General features: G+C 42.5%; 1 protein-coding gene across 1 annotated transcript; it reads right to left on the bottom strand.

Moving 5' to 3' along the window:
• Nucleotides 1–5,868: 5,868 nt before the first annotated feature.
• LOC115442993 (mediator of RNA polymerase II transcription subunit 25) lies at nucleotides 5,869–14,746 on the bottom strand (the record flags this gene model as incomplete). Its single annotated transcript, XM_037445724.1, has 14 exons — nucleotides 14,506–14,746; nucleotides 13,458–13,616; nucleotides 12,689–12,852; nucleotides 12,382–12,536; nucleotides 11,758–11,858; nucleotides 11,023–11,281; nucleotides 9,408–9,578; nucleotides 9,034–9,231; nucleotides 8,655–8,798; nucleotides 7,941–8,046; nucleotides 6,961–7,066; nucleotides 6,645–6,648; nucleotides 6,276–6,545; nucleotides 5,869–6,001 (listed from the first exon to the last, which is right to left on the bottom strand). Coding segments are annotated over exons 1-14 (2,092 nt in total), but the record flags the coding sequence as incomplete, so codon positions are not given.
• Between the last annotated feature and the right edge of the window lie 79 nt (nucleotides 14,747–14,825).

Below are 14,825 nucleotides of genomic sequence, written 5' to 3'. Positions count from 1 at the left end.
GCTAATACCGCAACGCGAGACACTTGGATGGTCTCAACATAGTTAAGACATGTGATGATCCGTTGAGTGGCATAAGGGGAAAAAGAAAATATCTTCAAATGCCCTATCGAGATTTATAGTGAATTACTATTTTATGTGTAAAGTTTAAGGTGTATAGTATACTATAATATAAATACTATGATGAATATGAAATGCTTGTTTTGGAGTATCAAAAGGCGCATTTATAAAATTACCTAGATGATATTCATTTTGACATAAAAATATAGCATTTTTATATGATGAAAAAATATAATATGTAAGGACTAAGAATGTTCAAAAAATGCATTTTTGTATTCCACTGTATTTAACACCATGTATTTAATAAGCATAGCATGCGGATATAGTTTATATGTTAATTACATTACAGTTCAAATTAGGTATTGTATAAAGTTGAAAAATGAACAGCTTAAGGGCTTGTTGCTCTTTTGTAATATATGATACGTATAGTGCTACTGTTTTATACTATTACTTGACCAATATTGATGTGGGTCTTTGAATCATTGTGATAAAAGTTTCTAGATGTTTCTAATACTAAAGGATTAGCAAGAACTCGCAGCAATATACCGTGCAGAAACCAAATATGACTCAAGTCCTCAAGTCCTGCAAGCTTCAAAAATAGGGTACCGGACTCATTTTGTTCTTTACTATTATGAAATATTTACGTTATATAAATTACTAGCTTTTGCTCGCGGCTCCGCCCGCGTTATAAAGTTTTCCGTTATAAAAGTCCCGCTATATATTTTCCTGGAGCCTTTGGTCTTCCCAGGGTCTCAAACTGTCTCCATACCAAATTTCATCTTAATCCGTTGAGTAGTTTATGAGTTTAACACGTTCAGGGAGGCAGATGCAGCGGGGGACTTTTGTTTTAATAATATATTTTTGTAGAACTTTTAAGAGGAACAATCCCGTCATACATCATTGTTGTATAACTTTAACCGTTTACGCAGCGCACGCATGGAAGCTCTGAAAACGACAAAAATTTTCCCGTTTTTGCAACATGTTTCATTACTGCTCCGGTCCTATTGGTCATAGCGTTGATATATAGCCTATAGCACTCCAGAAACAAAAGGCTATTCAACACAAAAGATTTTTTCAGTTCGAACCGATAGTTCCTGAGATTAGCCATTACTGCTCCGCTCCTTTTGGGTATAGCGTGATGATATATAGCCTATAGCACTCCACGAACAAAAGGTCTATCCAATACAAAAAGATTTTTTCAGTTTGATCCAGTAGTTCCTGAGATTAGCGCGTTCAAACAAACAAACTCTTCAGCTTTATATAATAGTATAGAAGTATAGATAACACAGAAGGAATTATTAAAATCAAGTAAAAAATCAACAAGTTATAAGTCTTGTAATGTCGGTGGAAGGGGTTATTAAAAAGAAACAGAAAAGAGACGAAATACCCACATTTGACGTCATCGGGAATTACGTGCGAAAGAAAGAGATGAAGCGACATCCCCACATCGCGCCCACTTCTGCACATTACAATATTTTAAATATGAATTACTCGCCCATTTTTAACCAATTTTTATGCAGTTTTCGCAGGAGTGTTTCTTTTCGTATTATTAACCATTACATATAGAATAATGAACAAAATCAAACATAGGCCGGTTCCCTATTGCAGACGTCTTGCGGCGATTTACGCGGTCAAAATTGTTTTTGAAGTCTTCTGTGCTAATCCAAACCTCGCTTTATGTTTATATTTGATAAAATACTTTGTTACTTGCATAGAGTAATTTCTTTAGTATACCTGAAAACAACGGCGAGATAGTATGATGTTGCATTTAAATTGATTTTGGTAGCCTAAAACTCGAGACAAGTACCAAAGTGTTTATTAATGGTCAAGAAGAAAAAATAATCATAATAGTATGCATGTGAAAAATGCCATTTTTAGTCGTAGAATGTCATTAATATTGTATGATAAAAAATGTATAGCAATATGTTTGTATATGTGCATGCTGACGTTTAAAATATAACGAATTATTTTGAAAAAGTGTTTGATTATGTGCATGTAATTGGCATTGTGAAAATACAGGGTGTCCCTAAATAAGTCAAGTTTAGGGCGAAATTATATTAAAGTATCGACCAGATAAAAAATAATTAAAGAAAAAAAAAGATAGATAATTGACAAGAACTAACAAATTTGAAAACTAAATCGAAAATAGTAATGCGCTATTAGATTTTATTTTTCTCTGGTAGATAGCCTTTTACATGAGCTTTCTATTGGGTTAATTAAGGGGTATCTTATAAATAAAAAAAAAAACAATGAAATTAAAATCATTTATTATAAATGTCTGAAATTAAATAACGTACAATATACGAAAAGAAAATTATCATAAAACTTATAATTATATTATCATATACGCTTACTACATATTCCTAGTTATAGAAATCATTTATGGTACACTTAAATAATACTTCCTACAACAGCCTAACAATTAGCCCTGTACATGAACTTGCTTATATCTCGGATTTATATATTTGAAAAATGGTCCTTCGAGCCTGAATTTAAACAGCGAGCAAGGAATAGCTATCATTATATATGGCTAGCCTGAAGTCAACCACGAGCGGCATTGCCATTGGTTTAGAGACTACAGAAATATTAGTAGATCCAAAAAGAAATCAGTGCTTTTGAATTAAAACCATTTCTAATAAAGCTTATATACGTCTCTTTGTTACCTAATGTTTTATCTAGCTTCTGATATTATTAAATTATTCCATTATCATCACATTTTATGAACTCGGTAATGCATTCGTATGGAATTTCGCAAGTAAATAAATGACCTGCACTAAACAAAATATAAACTAAAGGAATTTTGTTGTGATATACCAAATTATTTCATTTTCCGTTTACGTCTCAACAAAACATTTAATTACTATTACAGACATACACATGTACATTGTATACATATATCTACGCGTACTGTACAGAGCTGGGCAAAATACATTGCTTTGTCGTTAAATTACAAATTGAAAAATACAATCACCCATGAATTTTAAAATATGAAATATCTTTAAGGAAGTATTTGAAATTATAAGTGAGTAGTGTATGCAAACGTCGCAATTGGGATATTTCAGACCTTCAGATTGTGCGTGGTAATGTCGATTATAGCTTATGAATCATTGGTACAATTAGACGTAACAAATAATGTCCAAATATAAGTCTTATAGCTAGCGTCGACTAGGCTCGCCGAGTCGAAATGTAATAGACTAATGCGCTTGCCTGATTTACTATAAAGTTCCGTCCATTGAGAACCCGCCGGGACACAGCGCGCAAAATCAAATGATCGCGCATTTAAAATGAAAACTAGATTCTGCTTAATACGATGATTGCGGCACCAAAACAATGAACTATTCATCAGTACGATGCACCACGTACTGGTGTGTAGCTGAATGAGACAGCCTTAGATAGCGGTGGGCCGCGCGCCGCTGCCTCCGGGCCTGTATTGCGGCTGCTGGGGGCACGGATCGTGTAAAAATTCACTTAATGATTAGAACTTATTACAATTTTTTTTTTACTTACTGTTTTAATCAATCATAGGACTTAAAAAGTGACATAAAATATGACGTAAAAAGTGACAGTATTGATAAAATAGTAAGAAATAATTTTAAGGTTTATGGGTGAAGTTTTTACGAATAATGCTGTGACATATTTAGTAGGTAAATCACGGGAGTCATAAGTGAAGTAACTCCAGCGGTATCTTTGAGAGTTGTTAATCCTTATGATAATTGGGCCTAAATTTGCGTGTAAAAGTTAACCTACGAAGAGACAAAGCAAAAGTAAATAGAATCATGCAAATTAAAGATGTGATATGAACGTGCTGACATTGTAATATTACTCATAAAAAAATATATCTTTTTATTTTCAATTTCCCAAACGACGTATTTTAATTATATATCACGGATTCTGCTAATAAAAAACCATTACACGTATTTTTTCTTCTTTTTTAATTAAAAGTCATTTTAGGCGTCTACACGAATATCTCATCAAAAGTAATAGTACAATGTCGCAACGCGATTAGTATGAAAGGTGGTGTGAAGCATTACTTGTGCGAGCTAGGGTCGGAGCGCGTGCGGCGTCACATGTGCGGGCGCCGCCGCGCGGCGCTTGCTGTTGCTAAAACACATGTACGCGATGCTGTTACTGACCACAAAAAGCCTGGGCTCTCAAATGTTTGCCACATTTTTTGTGGCTTATAGGTTATCAGAGTAGATATATAGTCTCCGATGGGCGACCTACGGATGCGCTGTGAATTAGTAAAAGGGGAAGTAGGAATGAAAATTATAATTAAAAACTGAGTCTTAATTCTTTTCTCTGAAGGAAGAATTTTTTGAAGGTTTCGGATGCGACGAATAAGTAGAATCGAGGAACTGTAGTTGGAGGTGAAAGGGGTGGAAAGCAAACGGAAAAGGCAAAGGAAGGGGACATTAGCATATCCCAGCGTGCTAATGTACCTATTAGTATCTGAAACGCACGTTAAAAAATGCCAGCGGCCATGCTTGGACGTTAAAAATGATTTTTTAAGCTAATTATAATTTGTGAAATAAAAACAGTTGGTATTAGCGTTGCAGAAAATTACATTTTCAAACCGTTCAGGCTGTGTCTTGCTATGAGAAGGAATGCAAAAAAACTTTTTTTATATGAGTTAATAACCAAACCAGAAGTACCACAAATATTATTTCTGATTTGCAAACAGATTGAAAACGTTGACGTGGCCGCTATTTCAACATTTAAAGCAAATTAATTTAAATTTACCACAAGAAATAAACACATCTAAAACGATGATTTTTTTTCACAGTATCGCAAAGTACACTGCAACTGATGGTAAGCGAAGAGCCGTCAAGATAGAGTATCGAAGATAGTTCCCTTAACAGTCCACACAATTAGTTTTTGTTATTGAAATAACGGCCATGAATCGCAAATAAACCGACTGAATATTGAAATATTTACAAAGAAATTGTTAGCGGCGGATAAAAGAGAATTATAAGGAACAAATATTATTTTTTTATTTACAAAAGTGCTTTTATGTTTGGACCTGATGTAAAATGTACCAACCAAACATTTGATAAAATTGAAAGTACACAAAGTATTTAAATCACGGTTTTATTTCTATCAAAAAGAACGAAGGGTGCTTATCAATTTGGATATTAAAATAAAAATACTACATTCCCTTGCCGCACTACAGTGTACAACTCTGACGAATGTGTCGCGAATGCATCATTCAATGGCTCCTAAGTAAACTATCGTATCTGGAAAAATTGCGATATACACATTTTAGCGATTCGTTATCTAGGTATTGTTACTACCAAACCCATTTAAATAAAAAGTTAATAAACGAAAATACACTTCATTAAGAATCATTTACTATTTTTTGTAGAGTTTGTTAGTAAACTGTACCTACATAACGAAAAGGGAATATCGCCTTTTTCAGATACGTTAGTTTACTCAGGAGCCATCGCATTATGTGAAATGCGCGGCGAACTGTTGCAGCAACTGCGCGTCTCGCGTTCATAACGTGTTTTAGTCACATTTGGACGAAACTTTTCCAGTGGCCATATTCTTTATGACAGTTTAAACTCTTCGTAACACGTGTTGCGGCATCTTCGTGAAATTATTGTGGAATGGTATTCTATATGCTAATTGAAATTGAGTGCGTTACTTGCTTGTTATGAATTGTTAAAATAACGTGTGGCGTAGGGTACCAGGTCCCAGATTAATAAAAATAAATTGTATTTATCTCGAAAAATGTCATTGTTTGGGTTGGATCATTTTGCCATAAGATCCTATAAACAGGTGATGTGTATTGTGTGGTGATGATGTGCATACCTGCTGCAACAGGTGTCGCAAGGCCGGGGTTGGAGGCGGGGTGCATGGGCCGCAGGATGCGCGGCTGCAGTGCGCCTGCGCCGCGGAGCTCGCTGCCGTAACTGTTGCTGCAGTTGATGCTGCGTTGCTGCTCCTGGGACGATAACAAAACTTTGGAAAACTAGATCCATAGTGCAATGAAGGTGAAGTCAGTTCCTTCACTTATAAGCATTTCTTGCTGCTGGATAGTCGCTAGATTAAAGTCTGTATCCTACTGTAAGTATTCTTCCATTTATTTAAATCCTCTGCCGATTACGATTATGATTAATGACACCAGACTACAGTCTTGCTTTAATTTGCTAACATTTCACGTCAGGTGTTGCAATCGATATAACAGGTGGATAGTCTCTCTTCCAAAGCGTACTAACCTCCAGCTGCTTGTAATGCTGCTCCTGCTGCTGCGCGGCGTGCAGGTGTGTCCTGATGTCCATCTGCGACTTGAACTGCGCCTCCTGCTGGTGCGCGGCCTGCAGCGTTTCCTGCAGCTGCTGGATCTTCTCCAGGTTCTGCTGCCGCGCCGCCTCGAGCCCGTCCAGCTGGGTGACGGGGCGGGGGCCCTTGCCGCCCACCTGACCCACCTGACCCACTTGGCCGACTTGTGATACCTGACCGCCCATGCCGCCGCTTATCATCATGCCCTATAAAAAAATGTGTAAATCATGGTCTCACGTTCGTTTTTGTAATGATTATGTATTATGGTATTTTTTAGGCAACCCTTAAAAATTATGAAAACAAACCATTCTGTGAAAACGGCTATTTCAAATATTGCTACACAGAAAATTGATTGCATATTTAGCTTTATAAAAAAAAAAAACTTAAGCAACCCAGTAAAATTTGAATATCAACATAGCAAAAACATTCAACATTGTAACTAACCTGTGAATGTTGCTGCATCTGCTGTTGAACCATGGGTTGGCTGGGGCCTTGGCCGGGCATCTGTCCCACTTGCCCCACCCCGCCGACTTGGCCGACGCCCGCCACTTGTCCCACGCCCCCTACTTGTCCCACACCTCCTACTTGTCCCACGCCGCCGACCTGGCCGACGCCCCCTACTTGTCCCACGCCCCCACTTGTCCGACGCCTTGCATGTTACTACACATGCCCGCGGCGCCGCCCATGCCGCTGGATGACATTCCAGCTGTAGACATGGCTCCTGTCGCTAAAATAATGAGTAAAGATTGCTAATAATTAAGTATTAAGATCTGTAACGCAAACATAACCGCGATACATCTATACCCGGCCTATAATAAAGTTAGAAGCACGCGGATGCACCACGCACTGATTCCACTCCTACTCCAAGGCCGTAAAATAAAAGATTTGCGTATACATTTATAGATAATTTCATCCACGAAGACGCGCCCCACTACTTCCCTTAATCGCTTACAATGCGCATAAGCAGCATGTGTGCACACGCACACTATACGATAGCGTCGAAGCTGAGGCATTCAGTCCCTTTGCCCCGCAACACCCACGCTCAAAAAAGTGGTGGGGCGGGTCTTCATGGATGAAGTGACTTTTACTTTATATTCGATAGTACACATGCGCGTTATAGCTTTGATCATGACCCAATCAAATAGGACTGATACAAGTTCAACATCTCTCTAGATGCTGATCCGCCTGAGGCGCCGTTCAAGTATTATGTAACGCAATTTGGAGGGGGAGGGGGGGTCCTGTAAAACGTTACTATGCGTTACAGGCGCGGGAGGGGCGTACATACAAAGCGTTATGTAAAATTGTTTTTTTTATTTTAAAACAATAACAAATGTATTTTAGCGACTTTCCGGTATTTTGCATAAAATAATTGTGAATATTAGAAAAAAATTGTAACTTTAGAGTTACACAACTTTTAGAGGAGGGTGGGGACGTAGAAGAAAATGTTACAGCGCGTTACATTGGGGGGTTCAAAAATCTTCAAAAATTGCGTTACGTAATACTGGAACGGCCCCTAACCCTGGGTGGATCAATGTAGCCTCGGTGGATATGGAACTCTGCTGATAACTTAGAAGATAAAACCGTGATGGGATGGTACTTACCGGCCATGGTGGCGTTGGGCATGGCGCCGGGCATCCCTCCCGCCGCGCTCACGTTCGCCGGCAGCTGCTTGTTGATGATCTGAGTTATCTTCTGCTGCTGGATCACCTGCATGATACAACCAGGATAAAGCTCTTAATGCTAGACAAATCAAAATTTCAAGGACATTTGTACGTTGGGTTAGGGAGGAAAAATGTGAGAACGAATGTTAAGTTTTTGTTTCTGAAATTTCAATTCGGCGGTTCTAAAAGATAACAATATTTATTTAATTTTGTATTTTATATCGCTCTTTGTATTTCATTTTTTATTTATTTTAATTATTACATACAGTAAATGCGGCGATAGCCTAGTTGGGTGTGGAACGGACTGCTGAGACGAATGTCCGCAGGTTCAAATCCCAAGGGCACACACCTCTGACTTTTCTAAAAAATCATGTGTGTATTCTTTGTGAATTTATCGTTCGCTTTAACGGTGAAAGAAAACATCGCGAGGAAACCTGAACATCTGAGAAGTTCTTTATAGGAATTTCGAAGGTGTGTGAAGTCTACCAATCCGCACTAGGCCAGCGTGGTGGACTAAGGCCTAATCCCTCTCAGTAGTAGAGGAGGCCCGTGCTCAGCAGTGGGCAAGTATATAATACAGGGCTGATATTATATACAGTAAATATTGTATTTCATTTAAAAAAATCTATTTCATTTCAGAAATAATATGATTACCTTTCTAAGTCTGTCGACGAACGTGGCCTGGTTGTTCGGTATGAAGCCGAGGTACACCTTCTTGTCGGGTGTGTACAGTAATATCAACACTTTAATCTCGCACTGCGGAGGCGACGACATCGGTTGGAAGTGAACACAGCCAGCCTGCAACAATAGGCATGTAAGCACTGAACAAAACCTCCGCCTTGTCTACCTGTCTGTCTGAACGCGATACACTCAAAAACTATCGAACAAATTTCAATGAAACTTGGTAGGAGATAGTTTAAGCTCTCAGAAAGCACATAGATTATCTTTTATTCCAGAAATACTCTTTCACGCGGGCGAAACCGCCAGAAGAAGCTACTCAATATTTAAAAAATCTGTTCACAATGTTACTTACAAACCCGTTGACCATGACCTTGGTGAGCTGCTCGAGCGCTTCACTCGGCTGCAGGTGGAACAGCACCGACTTGCTGTCCTTCAGGTACTGTCCGCCGATGTTGCTGATCAGCTGCTTGGGCATCAGCTGCATCAGCAGTTTGTTCGGCCACGTGTCCACCTTCAGCTCTGGTTCTATGTCCTTGGAACTCGCTGACACCTGGAGTATTTCAAATGGACTCAAGTTTCTTTTTAATTGTTTTTGAAAATTACGTCTATGCCTCTTAAGACTATTACGTCTGTACATTCCCTTTAAAGAATAGGACACATTTGAGCAATCTCCTTTCCTTCGTCAAAGTGTGAGATTTTTGTACTCTGTCACTAATAGATACTCACCTGACAAGGCAGCAGCTTGGTGGTCTTCTGCTGGTCACCGGGAGACTTGCCCTTCTCCATCCACTCGATGACGCCGCTCCAGATGTAGCTGCGCTGCAGCTGCGGCTGGGGCGCAGTGCCGCTGGTCGATGGGCCCGCGTTCAACATGTTTGGCATACGCTGGTGTCCGGCCTGAGTTATCAAAACCAGCGTTAGTTGCAACGGTCGATGTTTGATTTTTTGATGGTCCAGTTGGGTAGCTAGTAGTTACTCCTGTGTCGACTTCTGTCATCAATAATAATAAATTGAGTCAGAAGCTAGATGCAGAAGGCAGTATTGCTGAACACGGCACGCATTGTGACGAGATTGAGGACGGGTGCGTCAGCAGCGCCGACGGGCCCGCGTACAGCGGACGTGTGTAGTGTGTAGTGTGTAGTGTGTACCTGCGCGGGCTGGTGCGCGTGGTGCGCGGCGTGCGCGCTGTGCGCGGGGTGCGCGGGCGGCGGGTAGGACGGCTGCGCCAGCTGCGTCAGCATAGCGCCGACGGGCCCGCGTACAGCGGACGTGTGTAGTGTGTAGTGTGTAGTGTGTAGTGTGTAGCCTGCGCGGGCTGGTGCGCGTGGTGCGCGGCGTGCGCGCTGTGCGCGGGGTGCGCGGGCGGCGGGTAGGACGGCTGCGCCAGCTGCGTCAGCAGCGCCGACGGGCCCGCGTTCAGCGGACGTGTGTAGTGTGTAGTGTGTAGTGTGTACCTGCGCGGGCTGGTGCGCGTGGTGCGCGGCGTGCGCGCTGTGCGCGGGGTGCGCGGGCGGCGGGTAGGACGGCTGCGCCAGCTGCGTCAGCAGCGCCGACGGGCCCGCGTACAGCGGACGTGTGTAGTGTGTAGTGTGTAGTGTGTAGTGTGTACCTGCGCGGGCTGGTGCGCGTGGTGCGCGGCGTGCGCGCTGTGCGCGGGGTGCGCGGGCGGCGGGTAGGACGGCTGCGCCAGCTGCGTCAGCAGCGCCGACGGGCCCGCGTTCAGCGGACGTGTGTAGTGTGTAGTGTGTAGTGTGTACCTGCGCGGGCTGGTGCGCGTGGTGCGCGGCGTGCGCGCTGTGCGCGGGGTGCGCGGGCGGCGGGTAGGACGGCTGCGCCAGCTGCGTCAGCAGCGCCGACGGGCCCGCGTACAGCGGACGTGTGTAGTGTGTAGTGTGTAGTGTGTACCTGCGCGGGCTGGTGCGCGTGGTGCGCGGCGTGCGCGCTGTGCGCGGGGTGCGCGGGCGGCGGGTAGGACGGCTGCGCCAGCTGCGTCAGCAGCGCCGACGGGCCCGCGTACAGCGGACGTGTGTAGTGTGTAGTGTGTAGTGTGTAGTGTGTACCTGCGCGGGCTGGTGCGCGTGGTGCGCGGCGTGCGCGCTGTGCGCGGGGTGCGCGGGCGGCGGGTAGGACGGCTGCGCCAGCTGCGTCAGCAGCGCCGACGGGCCCGCGTACAGCGGACGTGTGTAGTGTGTAGTGTGTACCTGCGCGGGCTGGTGCGCGTGGTGCGCGGCGTGCGCGCTGTGCGCGGGTGCGCGGGCGGCGGGTAGGACGGCTGCGCCAGCTGCGTCAGCAGCGCCGACGGGCCCGCGTACAGCGGACGTGTGTAGTGTGTAGTGTGTACCTGCGCGGGCTGGTGCGCGTGGTGCGCGGCGTGCGCGCTGTGCGCGGGGTGCGCGGGCGGCGGGTAGGACGGCTGCGCCAGCTGCGTCAGCAGCGCCGACGGGCCCGCGTACAGAGGCCGCGCGCCGCCCAGCCAGCCCCCTCCGCGCCCGCACGCCGGCCGAGGGAACGACGCGCCGCCCACGCCTACGCCAACACCACCGACGCTGCCCACGCCGCTCGCGCCACGAGCCGCCACGGCCGCGCCGCGACCCACCGCGCTGCACAAAACCACCAACACTCATAAGTAAACATATCTTTAATGGGCTGTCATCTTGGACCGTCCGCCATATTGCACTTAGAATGACGTCACTTAGTTAACCATGTATTGTCATTCAAATAAAACATGTGGGCAAAATTTTATCTTAATCCGTTGAACATTACTACTATAAAATTAATTTGCATGTTTTGACGCACATATACATAGAAATATTATAAGTTAAATTATTCATTTTCATTTAATTATTTTGATTTACACATTATTTTAATGATATTTTTTTTTTGTATATACAATATACAATGGCACTTATCTAGACTGGTATATAATATCATTTTAATTTATAGCTATGTATCAATAAAAAAAAACGCGATGCCATGACAACAACGAATGTGACCAGCATAACTTCCAAGGAGTATAATTAAATATTAATCTTTAATTATGCTACAATAATCAACCCACATGTTTAAAACAACTCACCCGTACACGTCTGTCTGTATGTCGGGCACGGGCGGCGGCGCGGGGCTCGGCGGCCGCTCCTTCAGACTATAGCCTCGGAGCAATACTAGGTGACGGGGATCCTGTATAAAAACAGAACATTTTTTAAGTATACAAGCTGTTTTGATATAGAGGAAAGCAACTAAAGTAATGGCACCTCTACCCGTTGGCGTTGTTATGGATTTTCAGAAATGGGCGGGGGAGTGTACCTAACGAGAGCAAAACAAAACGATCGCCAAATTCAATTCAATGAATCGCTTCATTTCATTTCATAGAGAATGTGGGGAGGAGGGAGCTGAAATGTGTTTTTGTGGGCGTCAATTTTGCTTACCTACCCAGTACCTCGTCAGAGCCCCACAAGAAAGCCACCACATATCATCTAGTGAAATGTAGGTACAACATCTAACATTACTTACGCAAGCATGGAGCAATACTATGATAATAGGACTGTTTCTCAATTCTTAAACTGCAATGAGATTATTATTGCAATGCGTAAGTATAGGCTGTCAGATAAAGCTGAATGAAGGAAACTATGAAATAGCCATGGTTATGCGTTTGGGCTCACTATGCATCCTCTTACTATTTGTGAATGGTATGTATTTGTACCTTGGCGAAGTTCCTCTGCTGCGCCTGCTGTAGGTCGCCGCCGGCGCGCTCGTACAGCGCGGAGAGAGCGGGCAGGCGCCGCGCCGCCGCCACCGACACCTGCACCCCGCGCTCGCACGCCGCCGCGCACCACGACTCCACGCTGCCCGGCACGCCTGCGCACACGCACCTTTCTCACAATCCACCCGTCACAACTAATGAGGGTGTAAATAGAACGCTGCTGTTTTTTCGCCTAATCATAGGTTTTATTATTGACAGCTATTTAAGTTAAAATTCCAATAAAAGTAATGCAATGTAAATAACTGACCTGGCGGTACTAGGCCACCAGCATATGCAGAATATGGTGGCGAGGAGCACAGGATTAGTATGTGCATGGGTATGTCCGTCCTGCCCAGCTCGTCGAAGCACGCTAGCGCGGTCGTGATGGCTTCCGTCACACACGCCCTGCTTTCTGCATGACCCCCTACATACCTAGAAAACAATATATGACCTGACTTGTGGAATATATCATGTCCTGGATTCAATATAATCACTTGTAATTTCACAGTTTTTACTAGATTTTGTTTTCCTAATTTTTTTTAAATGTATGGGGTATATTTTCAGTATTCAGTTACAAAATAACCATTTTATAAAACTTTATACTTTAAATATTATATAATCAATAAAGAAAAAACTCTTTTATAGGTCATTTCATCCACAATGACACTACATTTTGAGTGGACTCAACACCATCTTTTGAAAGAGATTAATCCAAGCACTTTACCTAAGGCTATCCCAATCTGTCATATAATTAATATTATTTATACCCACACACACACACATACTGCTTTTATCAAGGAATTGGTAGCAAGAGGCGCAAATGATGCACCGACTTTTCGTCAAGCATATTCCGTCCTATGATGTGATAGGGGCGAGCCTATCGTTATAACAAGCATAAATTCAATACATCATGCTCATGCTGAGTAGGAAAAGCCAAAATCACTTTGCCTGACCCATGGTTCGAACCCAAAACCTGAGCACTGCAGTCATACCATAACACATGTATGCCATCAAGGCAGTGAATTAACTAAACTTACTGTATTTTATCTACTGTCTCCGAAACAGTCTGTGGGTTGGTGAATGGGCCATAAGTGGCAACTGGCAGCCCCGGGTGGCAGTCAGCTGCTTTGTATGTGACTATACTGTACACTGAGCCACTGCCACCACCTTCTTCTAGTGCACCACCATGGAAATATCTGCAAGTGAGCATTCATGTATATCTCATTAATATGTACCCTGGATATAGATCAGGTCGCTTAATTAATCATTAAGTTAGTGAGGATATGTTGGAAATGTGTAAACTATGTGCAAGCAGAGACTGAATTGAAAGAACAATGGTAGCGGTCAGCTATCGCCAAAAATATATGTTAAAAACTTTAACTTCTCCATATATAATAATATGATATGTCTATAAATGTAAGATATAGAAATAAAATGCGAAAAAACCACAGTTGAATTGAGAACCTCCTCCTTTTCTTGAAGTCTAATAAACTAGTTTTATTTCAATGTTCTCTTTGAGGATACTATTTCTTGGTTTAGTTTGGTTAAAAAAGGAATTTAAATAAATTTGTGAGTGACATATTACAGAGTATTGTTTTAATAATTTTAACCATGTTTAAGTTCAAAGTCGAGTTACAAGATTCATAATTTTAACCAGATAAACATTGTCATTGCAGATATTTATCAAGAACAGTAAGTGTATTTTTTTTTTGCTTTGAATGATGACACGAACTTGCCGTTTGGCTGATGGTAAGCGAAACGACCGCTTAAAACAGTAAAACATCATCCAACACCTTGAATTACAGCCTTGTATTGGATATCACTGCGCCACCATCCATCCATTCATGAACCCATGAGACATGAGATGTTAAGTCTTATAATGTCCAGTAGTTACTACACTGGCTACAATCTCCTTCAAACCGGAACATTACACACTGTTGCTTGGTGGCAAACACAGACATTGCGGTGGTACCTACCCAGGCGGAGTCCCACATGGGAGTGTGTTTATCTTATTGACTGGCATAACTCATAAAAATAAGACACAGGTGCTTCACAATAAAAATAATATCAGTTTATTTTACTTACTCAAGAGTAGGGATAATGTAATTTGTTTTGAGTTCGCTGATGTACGCTCCGTTTGTGGACGTCGCCTCTATGACAAATATCACCTCCGCCTGCACCGGTGAGTCCGGCGCATTCACTACCATCGTTGCTGCTTGTTCTTTCTCAATATTTGTTATTTTCTTTATAATTGATTACAAAATGCTGATACGGAGCCAACCAAAACACATTCTAATTTGACAGTTGTAGCAATTTGACAGATGTGAAATGCATATTTGCGATATTCCATATTTCATAAATCAGTATTTCTAGCATTACTGCTTGACGTTCTAATATTATAATGC

The sequence above is a fragment of the Manduca sexta genome, unplaced genomic scaffold (assembly GCF_014839805.1).
Source record: "Manduca sexta isolate Smith_Timp_Sample1 unplaced genomic scaffold, JHU_Msex_v1.0 HiC_scaffold_2025, whole genome shotgun sequence".
NCBI lineage: Eukaryota > Metazoa > Arthropoda > Insecta > Lepidoptera > Sphingidae > Manduca > Manduca sexta.
Note: the sequence above shows the minus strand (reverse complement) of the source record. Positions and strands in the feature narration are given on the sequence as shown.